Source organism: Trichosurus vulpecula, chromosome 4, assembly GCF_011100635.1.
Source record: "Trichosurus vulpecula isolate mTriVul1 chromosome 4, mTriVul1.pri, whole genome shotgun sequence".
Lineage (NCBI taxonomy): Eukaryota > Metazoa > Chordata > Mammalia > Diprotodontia > Phalangeridae > Trichosurus > Trichosurus vulpecula.
Window position 1 is genome coordinate 144,136,251 of NC_050576.1, and position 14,708 is coordinate 144,150,958.

General features: G+C 37.1%; 1 protein-coding gene across 5 annotated transcripts in view; it reads right to left on the reverse strand.

Annotated features, from left to right (window-relative positions):
- Nucleotides 1-495: 495 nt before the first annotated feature.
- Nucleotides 496-14,708, reverse strand: part of RYR2 (ryanodine receptor 2) — an 828,134-nt gene continuing 813,921 nt past the window's right edge. For 4 of the 5 annotated variants that reach the window (XM_036753927.1, XM_036753925.1, XM_036753926.1 and 1 more), the window contains 5 exons: nucleotides 8,950-9,106; nucleotides 5,262-5,326; nucleotides 4,287-4,387; nucleotides 3,313-3,364; nucleotides 1,784-1,879 (listed from right to left, as the gene is read on the reverse strand). In XM_036753927.1, coding sequence (XP_036609822.1) covers nucleotides 1,784-1,879; nucleotides 3,313-3,364; nucleotides 4,287-4,387; nucleotides 5,262-5,326; nucleotides 8,950-9,106 — 471 coding nt within the window. Of the gene's footprint in view, nucleotides 1,880-3,312; nucleotides 3,365-4,286; nucleotides 4,388-5,261; nucleotides 5,327-8,949; nucleotides 9,107-14,708 lie in introns of all 5 variants that reach the window. The other variant, XM_036753924.1, reaches the window with a different exon arrangement.

Genomic DNA, 14,708 nt, shown 5'->3' on the forward strand with positions numbered 1-14,708 from the left:
GGATTGTGTTAAAAAGGTATGTCTTTCCTAGATTGAACTCTCCTAAACAAATGACCGCATTACAAATGTTACATACTGGGGCAGTGGCCCTTCTAAGGGCCCCCATAATCAATCTTCTCACATAAGAAGAGAAAGTAGGTAATACAGAACATGACTGGGAAAGAGAAGCAATTTCCAGCATCAAGTAGTGCTACATTTTCAGACTGTATCATTTCTACTGTATGAGATAATTGTGTAGGATGGATGGATTGGAACATAAAAAGAGAGACATGTAACAATAATCTTAATTATCTATCCCCATAGCATTACTCAGAAGTGAAGGCTTGTAACAGTGGTCTTCCCTAGCTATAAAGAATCAAATCTGAAGACTAAAATGCAGAATATATCTAGGAATATTCGAAATCCATTTCAAATACAAATCCCCAATACATTAAAAAAATTTTTTGAGAGTGTGGCCCTGCTTCATGTGAAACAGAGAAGGAAGAGTAAGCCAAGTTAGTTAAATAGTTTAATCAGAGCAGTTTTACAATTCTAAAATTAACAGGCAGATTTGGTAATAAAAGAGCTCCAATGTTAGCAAAATGATCTTGCTTCCATTCTGAATCTTTCTTTTTATTTGTAAATATTGGCATTACAATTTAAAAGGACTCAAAATGGAGTGATGTATACATCATCATCATCATCATCATCATCATCCATGTTCTGTGATGCAACTGATGAAATCCCTGAATGGATATTGCTTCAGCTTTGATTTAAAAAAATGGCCTGACACGAAAAAAGTCCTTATTCCACAACCAATCACAGGTGGCAAAAAAAAGGAAAAAAAATTCAAAACTACTGTCAAGTTCATAATGTATCACATTATTGGCTGATGACACTGGCTCCAAATGTACAATAAAGCCCACAACACTTTATTACTATGAATATAATTATCGTGAAAATTCTCTCATGTTGATCAACTTGCTTCTGAAGCTTTTCTTTGTTTAAACTTGCATAATAAACATGCAATGAATTATTTCTTTTGAAAGTGTGTTTTTGCAGTCTTTTTGTTTTCATACAAAGATTTCATAAAGTTGCAGTGCTGCATCAGAGCATTACCAAAAAAAGAGCAAGAGCAAATGGGGAGGGTCAAAGTGAATATATAGCTGAATGAGAATCGTTGATACCACAGGCCTGTTAAAAAAGTGCACAAACTTCTTTTGTTACCCTCCCCCACCAAAACTAATAAAAAGAAAGAAAAGAAAAAGAACTCACAAAATAAATCTAAATGAGAAAGGACGGCATAAAGAAAATAAAGATGTTTTTTTTTTCATGCACTCATCTTCTGCATAGCTCAACCCACATATAGTAAGGCACTATTTCCCATCATGACTGGTGTCCACAAGAATCCATTACAGTGCTCCACTGCTTTGTGAACTATAGATAGTTCCTTCCAGGATGATGAAATAAAGAGACTGAATGAGTGTGGATATCTCGTAGCCCAAAGAGTCTTCTGGCAGTCTCAGAAGAAAAAAACTCTCTGTGTATATGTTATGCATGGTTGTAGAGTATCTGGAATGGTGTTTTCTTCCAGAGCTATTTCTGTGTGTATATGTGTGTGAATTTGGATTGTTCTTCAGTCTGTGTTCTCAAAGAAAATGCACAGGGTGGGGGGAAAAGTGCAGTCAGATCTTCACAAAGAAAGTTTCAGTGTTTCCTGAAAGCATAGAACTTCAGTGATCTACAAAACTGACTTGAGAGAGAGAGGGGGGATCAGTTTTCAAGAGTCGAATACATTCCGACTTTAATTGAGCTGGTCTTCATACTGTTTTCGGAAGCAGTCACCTGCTGGGAAAAATTCCCAACACCTTTCTTGATACATCTTCCATACATAAGATTCCTAAAAGAATTTAAAGTGAATTTATTAATATTGTAACTTTGCTCAAATTGCTAAAAGTGTAAGGCTAAAATAAACTTCAAGCTTTATGTTGCTTATATCTCATGTAATTAAGAGACAGAGATTTCCCAATTCATTAATAATTTTCCTTACCTAGCTACCACATATTTACATATATCAAGTTTTTAAATAAACATTACATCATCCAATAATGAAAAAAATGGCAAATAGTTTCAAGCATTCTACTATTCAATACATGCACATCCCTGAAGAGAAATGTATTATCTCCAACAAACTGTCTTCCTGACCATAAATTAATGATTGCAAAACACTTCTTTTATTAGACCAATCTTTGTGTGTTTTTAAACTTTTACTCTTTATTTTATCATAACTACTTAAAATTCACATTGAATCACAAAAGGAAGAGATCCAAATTTATGTGAGGAAAATTTCAAATGGCACAAAAAGATATCTTGAATATTTTCTAATTATTCCCCAATTCAATTATTCCAATCTGATTCATACATTATGATGATCTCAGTATTCTGAAAGATAAGTCACATGAGATACCATTTATAGAGATATAATTTTCTCATAGCAGGTACTGCTAAACTTAATAGTCAGAGTATTTTTGCTTGAACATATGTCGATAATTTGTTCACCCTAGTTCAACAATAGTCACTGCAATCCACTATCACACATGAAAGACCTACTTCTGTACTCTAATGATCCATGCTTTCATCCATGATGAAAATATTTGAACTCATCTAGGTCAGTCCTCAAACAAAAGGTGCAGAGTCCTTCTCCAGGTCGACATGGAAGTGTTTCCAGTTTAGCAAACTATTTTGTGCCTCGCTGGCAGCATTCTTGAGAACCCAAAGTCACTCTGACACTGTATTGAAGCACTGGAAAAGGACTCGACGTATACAGCACCACCAATGACAAACAAGAATTTTGTCTTTAGCATAGAGCGAGGCTCAGATCAGTCTCTAATCTAGCCTGGCTATGTTTATTACAGATACTGAGTTCTCAGATTGAGAGTTTTGTATATATAATGCATGTCTACCAGTGTGGCATAGTGGAGAGAGACAGGGAGAGGGAGGGAGGGAGGGGGACAGAGAGAGAGAGAGAGACAGAGACAGAGACAGAGACAGAGAGAGACAGAGAGAGAGAGAGAGAGAGAGAGAGAGAGAGAGAGAGAGAGAGAGAGAGAGAGAGAGGGACGTGTGAGGTGTGAGTGTGCCTCTGGGGCCAGGAAGGCAGTGTTTATGACTGACCTCTGACTGGCTGTGTGATCTACTCTAAGAGAAAAAGGTGCAGAGATGGTGCAGACTCTCATCGAAAGAGGAGTTTCCTCATCTGAGAATGCCCTAGACCAGATAAATCATAGTCAGCCTCTGTCTTTACCCATATACACTGATGCGATAGTTACCTACCTGTCCTGTGTGCTCCGTTTCATCTTTGTTTATCAGATACATCAGAAAAAACCTACAAACACAGAAAGAGTTGTAATGGAAATGGATTGAAGTAAATAATGATACAAATTGTACCTGTTCAATTAGAATAGGTACTGGGAAAAAGCCAAAAAGTCAATTTTCCTTAACTAGTGTTTTAATTTAGGTTTTTAAAAGGTTTATAATCACCCCCAAATGCCAAAGTATAGCCATATAGATATATACTTCTACTTGATATGAAAATTGGCTCAGAAACCTGGTAAGAATATCATTTTTTTCTACTTTTTCTTTTTGTTTTATCTGGTCCCTTCAAACCTTCTCTTTTTAATGAAGTCATATTGAAAAACTTTGGTGACACTTCCTGATTTGCTTAGCAGGTTCCTCTTTTTAAATTATTTGACACATTTTTTCAGGTATGAGGATCCCTTTTTAACATAAATTTAGTTCATGGACCCCAACAATGACTCTGGCTCACATTATTCAAGATAAGTGGCAAGATTCATACTGTTTTTCCAAAGTAAAAGGGAATCTCTCTACCCAAGGATAGTGAGAGGAGTCAGCATTATCAGGACAGTGTGCCAATGTACACTAGGATTTCTACCCTTTCCCATTTCTTTTTCTAAAAAGGTATCATTCAAATTAAGAGCCATGCTGCCACATATGTGTGTATGTATGTATGTGTATACATGTATATGTGTGTATGTGTGTATACGTGTGTATGTATATGTGCATATATGTGTATATGTATGTAATTATAAATTTAAGGGAACCCAAAACATAGCTAAAGGGAGAAAAATAGCTTTTTTCTCTTGAGCTGCATTATTCAATGCCAGAGTGTACACTCTATAAACAAAGAAGAGTCTCTCTTCCTTCCTAATGTTCCTTCACTGATGAGACTGAGGAATAAATTGCTGGATATCAGGAAAGATGGAAGAGTTTGTGACTGGTACACTTACAGATAATTAGCCAAGTTGTGCTCCTGTAGTGTGTGTGTTTCAAAACCATGTGGCACTGTATCAAAATAATCATTGCCTATCCCACAGATGAAGCACTTAGTCTAAAAGACAAAAAGAAATGTTCAAAATGTTAGAGAATTCAACTAAAAAGGTAGAAACAAATATCCTATTAGGCCACCATTTATCTACAGTTTTGCTATATGCCATGTTCAGTACATGGTAATAGAAAAGGCTGTATTTCATAGACTAAGTCTGAGTAGTTCTAACATGTGAAGAAAAATGTGAAATTACCATCTTTAAGGAAGAACATATGTTCCCATAAGGATGGCCAAAGCAAATCAAACAACTAAAATTTATTTTCTCTGCTCCCCCCAACCGTGGGACAACATTAGAAATAAATTTCAAAAACTGTCACCAAGTAACTGGTTTTATCATCCTCTCCCAGGCCAATACAAGCAACTATTGGAGGCAGTGCCCTGTAGATTGTTTTACAGGACTGTCAGTTACTAAGAACTCTTGACCGATAGACTGATGGAATCTAGGTATGTAAATCTTAAGTATGGCTGAAGTTTCTTTTTTTTTTTTAAACATTAGCTTCCCACACACTGTTCTTATTTGACCTTAGATGTTCAGGACTACATATCTTCCTCTCACATTAAGAGCATGAAGTGTAATTATGATGCCCTGGAATTTGAGTAACTGAAAAAAAAATCTACCTTCTCTTGTTCATGCCCAACTACTACTTACTGTAGGATAATTTATACTTATGAATTTCAGAGGAGAATTAGGCACAGGTAGCTCTACTGTGTAGATGGCATATCAGTCATTAATTTTACTCTTCCTTCTAGAAACTAAGGTCAATGAGAGAGTAAAACAAAATTGCCATGTATTTTCCTTTCCTTATATTCATATTTCTTTCACTAATGAAAAGATAAGGAATGACCTACAAATATAGTCAACAATCTAATTTCTTACCTCCATGTCTTCTTTAACTTGTTCTTGCTGGTCTCTTAATTCACCAAAGGCATCAATAATTAAACCTGGCATTAAATAAAGATAACGTTTTACTTTCATCAACAATGAAATCAGTTTTTAAGCTGCTGGTCCTACCAAGAAACCATCTAATGCAAAGTAATTTCTGAAAACACAGAAACCTGAAAATACAGATATTATTTAGGTCAGTGACTGAAATGTTATTTGTTAATAGTACCACAGACACATGTAATACATTTGATTAGGGTTTATACCTAGAGATTTTAAAATTTAATTTTTTAAAGGTGAACATAAACAGTCATAATGGCCATTATATTTATTGCCTAGAGGCAGCTATGTGGCACAGTGGACAGAGCACTGGACTTGGAGTCAGGAACTCTAAGGTTTAAATCTTGCCTCATAGACTTACTAGTTGTGAGACGCTAGGTAAATCACTTACCCTTGTTCGGCCTCAGTTTCTTCAACAGTAAAGGGGATAACTAAAACACCTAAGGTTATTGTGAGGATCAAATGATATTTGTAAAAGCACACTGCAAACCTTAAGTGCTATATAATTGCTGTTATAGAAATTAAATTTTAACTAAATTGATTTTTTAACTTAACAACTAAATTTTACTAAAAAAAAAAACCCATATACTTTGAAAAGGAGTTCTTTTAATCAAATCTTCTCCATCTCCTTTGTCCTAAAATACAGGCTCAACGCCTACTTAGTCTTTTTCTATTTGTATATTTATTTATTTGGCAAAACTCTTTCCAACTGGACGCTGCTCCTCTTAGCTATGCACTTTGTCAAGAAGGTCTGGTGGTAGACTTTAAGGACTGGAGACCAGAAGCACATCCTTTTCAAGTTTAACATTTTAACTTTTTTGTCTTCAATCACTCATCCAATCAAGAAACATTTATTAACTGACCACTTTATGTTAGGCACTGTGTAGGCACTGGAGGGAGAAGGACAAAATGACACAGTACAAGCTCCCATCCTCAACAAATACATTCTATTGCTGGCACATTATATTAATATGCAGGTATATATAAAACATAAGCAAAATGGATATCAGATAACCTTGTGGGACCAAAATCTGGGAGAGAAATTGAGCTGAATATATAGGGCTGAGAATCATCTGTGTGGAGATAATTAAATCCATGAGAGTTTATGAGATCATCAAGTGAGAAACTTGAAAGAAGCAAGTCAGTACAGAGACTTGGGAAATGACATAGTTTAGGAATGTGATGTGGATGACGACCCAAGAAAGGACAGAAAGAAGGAGCAGTCAGACAGCTAGGTAGTGCAGTGGATACAGCACTGGGTCTGGAATTAGGAAGATGCCTCTTCATGAGTTCAGATCCAGCCTTAGACACTTGTGTGACCCTAGGCAAATCACTTAATCCTGTTTGCCTCAGTTTCTCATCATTAAAAAAAAAAATTAGCTGGAGAAGGAATTGGCAAACCACTCTAGCATTTCTTCCAAGAAAACCCCAAATGTGGTCCTAGAGAGTTGGAAATAACTGAAAAACGACTGAACAACAATAAATGTCACAAAAACACGGAAAGAAGAATGCATCTAGAAGGAAACGGTAATCAGCAGTGTCAAATGGTGCACAGAGATCAAGGAAGATGAATTTAATCATTGGTAACTTTGGAGAAAGAAGTATCAGGTGAATAAAAAGACTGGAAGCCAGAATGCAAAGTGTTTAGAAGAGAGCTAAAGGAAAGCAATGAAAGCAATGAGTGTAGCCATTTTTTGAGGGAATTTTGGTGAGGAATGGAAAGGAAACATTAGATTACATCTAATGGGGATGGTAGGGTCTAATGAGGGCTCTTTAAGGATGGGGAGAACTTGAGCTTGTTTCTAAGTAGCAGGAAATAAAGGAGTAGATAGGGAGAAATAAATTGATAATTAGCTCTCAAAAAAGGTACAATAGAGGTATATATGAAGAAGAGTTGTTGTTTGTGAAGAGAAACCCTTTTTATCTTCCTTTTCCATATCAACCAAAGCCCAGGACCACACACTATAAGCTGAACCATGGAAACGGAGTGGTCAGAGGAATCAAAGGGGAAAAATTATCAGGTTGATTCTTTCCTGACCTGGCTACAACTTGCTGTGGAAGACTCCTGGGTGAAGGGGCGAAGGCAGATAGTCCGCCTGATAACGATAGGAACTGTGCTCCTCTATGTAGCAGGGTCAACAGAGCAACTGAGATAATGTTGAGGAGAGTCTGGAAAAGGGCTGTAGAAGTACTGACCAAGTCACCACATACAGCTTCTTGCTCTAGAGCAGAGCCTGGAGTAAGTGGCAGAGGGGAAGTGCTTTAGGAGTGGAAGAAGGAAGCAGGAGTAGCAGCAGTGGCTCTGCTAACCAAGAGTCCTCATAGGCTGAGAAAGGCACCTAAGGCCCTGGGGGGCTTTACCTCCTGGGCAGCATTATCACAGTGAAAGGACTGCTGGCACATGGTGGGGGCGGGGAGTGCTTTAGCACATCTGGCATACCCTGCATACACACCTACAACTAATACATTTGCGGCTTCTACCAGGGAAGCTATATTAATGTACTCTTGGATATACTTCATTAAGTTTCTCCTGTACTGTACTATGTTTTATCCTAAAAATAATAAAAGATAGATAACATTTACATAGTGTTTTAAGATTTGCAAAGCATTTTATAAATATTGTCTCATTCAATCCTCATAACAATCTTGAGAAGTAGCTACTATTACTATCCTCATTTTACAGATGAGGAACCTGAGGCAGATATAGATTTAAGTGACTTAGTTAAGTGAATGAACTGGTCTTCTTAACTCACCACTTCCTAACTATTCACTAAGCCACCTAGCTGCCTCTACTAGTGTAAAACTATGAGTTTTCAAAAGTGTATCTAAAATGAGAAGTTAAGGGAAGGGAATTTATATTCTAATCTGGCATTTCTGGTTGGGTTTCAAGGATTATAGATAACAACTATTGTAATTTTATAATCCATTTCATTACTGAAAAAAAAATCATTGTGGTATAGTGGATTAAAGATTACTGACTATACAGTCTTGGGCAATCCCTTCACTGCTTTGAATTTCAGTTCCTTCATTTGAAAATGGGATAATAATAATATGCTACCTATTTTGAAATGTTGTTGTGAGTAGAAACTGCTTAAAAGCTTTAAAGAAAAGTGAGTTACCACCCAGCAATTTTTACTAGTGATCTTTGCAACTTCTCACTTTAAAATAAAGTAATAGCCCCTTTAGCTAAAAAGATAAATCCTCAATAATAAATATTATCTATTTCCTGCAGAAAAATCTTTCGCACTCCTTCACATTTCACCAACTGAGTCAATCAGAAAAGGTAGCTAGGATTCTGTGGCCTAACTCCAGTCCTATTTTCTCACATTTATGACCTTAGTCCCATAGAAACACATTGATGAGGTATCACTGTAGAAAATGGAATCTGCAGAGAAAACAGAGTAAGACATCGGATCTAGTGCATATACCTTGAATAGAACCCTTTTTAGGGTAATATACATTTTGTCACAATGAACGTACAGAAAGATATATGACTTTGCCAGAAATAGCTTAAAAGCCTTACCCAAACAAAGCATGTTTTAATGGATTTCTTAGTGATGAAATTCAAAGATAATCTTCAGTTTCAGTGTAGATGAAGTGCAGGGAGAACATGGACACATACCTTGTATGATGGCCAGAAGAATGACAATTACAAAAAAGAAGAAGGTGATATCAAAGATGATTCGATAGATCTCATATTCATCTCCTGCTGGATCTTCAATTTCATCCCCAATACCACCACCAGCACGTACCCCAACATACATATGGAACATATAGCACTGGAAAACACAATAATGACAATATGTAGTGCTTTACAATCTGCAAAATACTTTACATTAATTATGTCACTGTGGCCTCTAAAAAGGACTTAAATATTGTAGTTCCTTGTCTAGGGTTAGAGGCAGGATTTGAATCTGTCACTCTAACTCCAAATGCAGCACTTTATTACTTATGCCTCCCTACCTCTTACAACAAAAAGACCATCTGATTCCATACACAGCCCCATCTATAGGTTTCCCTCACTGCATTCTTAATCAAATTTCTGGAAAAGAAGTGTTTAAGAGTTTATGTTTTACCATCAACTCCTCTGGTTTAAATATTTGTAAATGTCATACTATTGGCTTGTGCCTTCTGCTGTCTTTTATACAATTTGATTCTGCACACTCTTTCTTAAGAACCTTGTCTCACTTCAAATGAAATGAAAAATGCCTCACCAGGATCGTGGCTCCAAAGCACCTGAGATAATAAGGTAATTAATGAAGGAACATATTTAGTTCTTTTTAACTGAGCTGCTTAAGTTTTCTAAGTATTAGAAATAAAGGAATGTGAGAAGCGGAGCCAAGATGGCAGGGTAAAGGCAGGGAGACTTGCCTGAGCTCGTCTCCAAACCCCTCCAAATACCTTTAAAAAATCACTCTAAACAAATTCCGGAGCAGCAGAACAAGAGAGCTTGGAAGGCGGGTAGTAAAGGTCTGTGGGAAATGTCTGTTGCACAAGAGTGAGAGAGGAGCACAGTCTAGCACAGGCCATGCCAGGGCAGACCTGGCCCCAGCAAACCTGGAGCGGGCCTCAGGGCAACTGAATCACTGGCAGCAGTGGCAGTTTCCAGACTTCTCAGCCCACAGACACCTAAGACAATTTAGAAGGTCAGCAGGAAAGGTCTGTTGCACCTGGGTGAGAGTGGAGGCACAATCTAGCACAGGCCATGCCAGCATAGCCCTGGCCCCAGCAAACCAAGAGGAGCTGTTGGGAGTGACTGAATCAGCAGCAGCAGTGGCTGCTCTCAGCTCACAGACAGTAAAGAGGCTGAACAAATGATCAGAAGGAGATTACAGCAGTCTTTTTGCTAGCACTAGGTCAGGACTCTATTGCTTTACCCATACTTGGATACGGGTCGCAGTCCTAGGTGGTAGTCCCAGGGTAAGGAGGAGCACTAGCATAGCAAAGCTTGGGGCCACAGTGGAGGGTGGACCCTCCTGACAGCTTCAGGGCAGAAAAGAATGCCTGTGGTTGCTCACAAACCAGAGCATAGGCCAGAAGAATAGTAAACACCTCTCCTTAGATCACACCACCTTGGAAGAACTGAACACTTACAGGTCCCTAGAAATATCTCTGAAGACAGCTGCACAAAACCCCTGAAGCTTGGGACAGTGCACCCTCCACCCTGGAAGCAGAGCCCTACTTTAGCAAAGAGTGAAAAGTCAACTAGTAGGCTGGGAAAATGAGCAATCAAAGGTAAAAAAGTTATTATAGTGACAAGGAAGATCAAAACACACACTCAGAAGAAGACAACAAAATCAAAGCTCCAACATAAAAAGCCCCCAAGAAAAATATGAATTGGTCTCAGGCAATGGAATAGCTCAAAAAGGATTTTGAAAATCAAGTAAGAGAGGTAGAGGAAAAATTGAGAAGAGAAATGAAAGTGATGCAAGAAACTCATGAAAAATGAGTCAACAGCTTAGTAAAGGAGACCCCCCCCAAAAAAACTGAAGAAAATAACACCTTAAAAAACAGGCTAGGCCAAATGGCAAAAGAGGTCCAAAAAGCCAATGAGGAGAAGAATGCCTTAAAAAGTAGAATTGGCCAAATGGAAAAGGAGGTCCAAAAGCTCACTGAAGAAAATAATTACTTAAAAATTAGAATGGAGCAAATGGAAGCTAATGAATTTATGAGAAATCAAGAAATTATAAAACAAAACCAAAAGAATGAAAAAATAGAAGACAATGTGAAATATACCATTGGAAAAACAACTGACCTGGAAAATAGAACCAGGAGAGATCATTTAAAAATTACTGGACTTCCTAAAAGCCACGATCAAAAAAAAAATAGCCTAGACATGATCTTTCAAGAAACTATTAAGGAAAACTGCTCTGATATTCTAGAACCAGAGGGTAAAATAGAAATGGAAAGAATCTAGTGATCACCTCCTGAAAGAGATCCCAAAATAAAATCTGCCAGGAATATTACAGCCAAATTCCAGAGTTCCCAGTTCAGGGAGAAAATATTGCAAGCAGCCATAAAGAAACAATTCAAGTATGGTGGAGCCACAGTCAGGATAACACAAGGTTTAGCATCTTCCACATTAAAGGATCAGAGGGCTTGGAATATGATATTCTGGAGGGCAAAGGAGCTAGGATTACAATTAAAAATCACCTACCCAGCAAAAACTGAGTATAATCCTTCAGGAGAAAAAAAATGGATATTTAATGAGATAGAGGACTTTCGAGCATTCTTGATGAAAAGACTGGAGCTGAATAGAAAATCTGACTTTCAAATACAAGACTCAAGAGAAACATAAAAAGGTAAACAGAAAAGGTAAATCATAAGAGACTTAATAATTTTAAAGGGGACAGTCAAAACCAAAACACTTTTGAGGAGGGACAGGGTGAAAGGAGAGAGAAAACAGAATAAACAGGGTGGAGGAATAGCATGGAGGGAAATACAGTTAGCAATAGTAACTGTGAAAAAAATTCTGAGGCAAGTTTCTCTGATAATAGCCTCATTTCTCAAATATAAAGAGAACTGAGTCAAATTTATAAAAATTAGAGCTGTTCCCCAACTGATAAATGATCAAGAGATAAGATCAATTTTCAGATGAAGTAATCAAGGCTATCTATAGCCATATGAAAAAATACTCTAACTCACTATTGATTGGAAAAATGCAAATTAAAACAATTCTGAGGTAATGTCTTATACCTATTAGACTGGCTAATAGGATAGAAAAAGTAAATTATAAACATTGAAGGGGATACAGGAAAAGTGAGACTGTTGGTGGAGTTGTGAACTGATTCAACTATTCTGTAGAGCAATTTGGAACTATGCCCAAAGGGCTATAAAATCATGCCTACCCTTTGACCTAGCAGTACCACTACTAGGACTGCATCCCAAAAGAGATAAAAAACAAAAAGGAAAAGGACCTACATGTACAAAAACATTTATAGCAGCTCTTTTCTAGGGGTAAAGAATTAAAGGTTGATCTAGAGCTGTATTCCAAAGAGATTTCATAAAAATGGGAAAAGGACCCACATGCACAAAAATATTTATAGCAGCTCTTTTTGTAGTGGCCAAGAACTCGAAATTGAGGGGATGCTCATCAACTGGGGAATGGCTGAACAAGTTGTGGTATATGAATGTAATGGGATACTACTGTGCTATAAGAAATGATGAACAGGCACACTTCAGAAAAACCTGGAAAGACTTATATGAACTGATGCTGAGTGAAGTGAGAAGAAGCAGGAGAACATTGTACACACTAACAGCCACAATGTGCAATGACTGTCTTTGATAGAGTTAGCTCTTCTCAGCAATTCAAGGACCTAAAACAATTCCAAAAGGCCTATGATGGAAAATGCCATCCACATCCAGAAAAAGAAATATGGAATCTGAAAGCAGATTGAAGCAGACTATTTTCTCTTTTTGTTTTGCTTTGTTTTATATTTTTCTTTCTCATGGTTACTCCCATTCATTTTAATTCTTCTATGTAACATGGCTAATGTGAAAATATGTTTAATAGGAATGTATATGTAGAGTCTATATCGGATTGCATGCCATCTAGGGGAGGAGAAGGGATGGGAGGGGGAGAAAATTTAAAACTTATGGAAGTAAATGTTGAAAATTAAAAATAGATTAACTTACTAAAAAAAGAATTAGAAGTTGAGGGGAAGCCCATCAACTGGGGAATGGCTGAAGAAGTTGTGGTATGTGATTATGATGGAGTACAATTGTACTATAAGAAATGATGATCAGGACTCTCTCAGAAAAACCTGGAAAGGCTTGCATGGGCTGATGTATTGTAAACAAAGTTAACAGCAATATTGCAAGATGATCAGCTGTGAATGATTTAGCTCAATAATACAATGATCCAAGACAAGTCTGAAAGTCTTGCAATGAAAAATGCTATCCATCACCAGAGAAATAACTGATGCTGTATGAATACAAATTGAAGAATACTTTTTTTAATGAAAAAAAGAAAAGAAATAAAGGAACGTGAAAGGGGATACTCACAAACTAGAATGAAAATTTAAAAACCAGATACGGATGACAGCGATGCATTTATACTCCAATATATATGAAGCATAACATCAAAGAACAAGAGAGAAAAACAGAAGGGAATAAGCATTTATATAGTGCCTACTACGTGCCAAGCATTGTGTTAAGTGCTGTACAAATATTATCTCACACAATTAAGACATGAAATAAAATAGAAGTATTGTTCCAAATTTAGGCTCTGAACAACACATCATTCCATAATTCTTTTTCTTCTTTAAACATCAAAAATAAAGGAAAATGGCTTAGGAAAAAAGCTTAGTGGGTAGGAGAGGAAAATTGGAATAACTATGAGATTTATAGGTATCTAGCAATAAATAGAATGGATAAATGCCCAAATATCTCAGCAATGGGAGACCAGGCAAAATTAGTACTCATGACTACTCATATAAATAACTTCCAAGCCCCACAATAAATCAACTAATTGACAAACATTTATTAACTGCCTACTCTGTGCTAGGCATTTTGTTAGGCACTGGGAACACAGAGACAAAAAAGAAAACAATCATTGTCCTTAAGGAGCTGAGCTCCTCAAAGCCCTCAACAGTCTGGCCACCATACTTATCCAAACATATTTCTCATTATTTCTGAACACACCTTTGCTCTTATCAGTTTAACACATGTTCAAAACTGAACTCATCTTACCTCCCCAAATTCTCTCTTCTTCCAAAGTTCCCTACTTTTGTCAAAGGTGTCACTACCTTTCCAGTATTCTAGGCTCATAACTTTGACATCACCTTGGACTCCTCAGTCTCCCCCATCCCACATATCTAATCCACTGACAAATCTTATCAATTCTAACTTTACAACATCTTTCCCATCTGATTCCTTTTCTTCACTTATACAGCTACCACCTCAGTCCAGGCTGTCATCATCTGTCTCCTGGATTACTAAAAGAGCCTCGTATTTGGTCGCCTTGCCTCGAGTCTCTCTCCATTCTACTCTATCCTACATTCCAATGACAAAGTAATTTTCCTTTAATGAAGCTCTGACCATGTGAATCCCCTACACAATCAACTCCAGTGGCTCCCTATGGCATGTGGAATAAGCTAGACACTCTTCTTCTATTTAGCTTTTAAAGCCCATCCCAATCTGGCCACAACCTACCTTTCTAGCTTGAATGGAAAATATTTTCCCTTCCATATTTTGAGATCTAGCCAAACTAATCTTCACTCTGTTCCTCACATGTGACAGGCTTTAGAACTGGCTGTCTCCTGTGAATGAAATGTCCTCCCTCTTTACCTCTCTCAGAGTCTTCTTTTTCTTTAAGATGGAGTACATGTATCATCTTTTATATGAAGCCTCTCTTAATCCCCTTAATTGCTAGTAACTTCC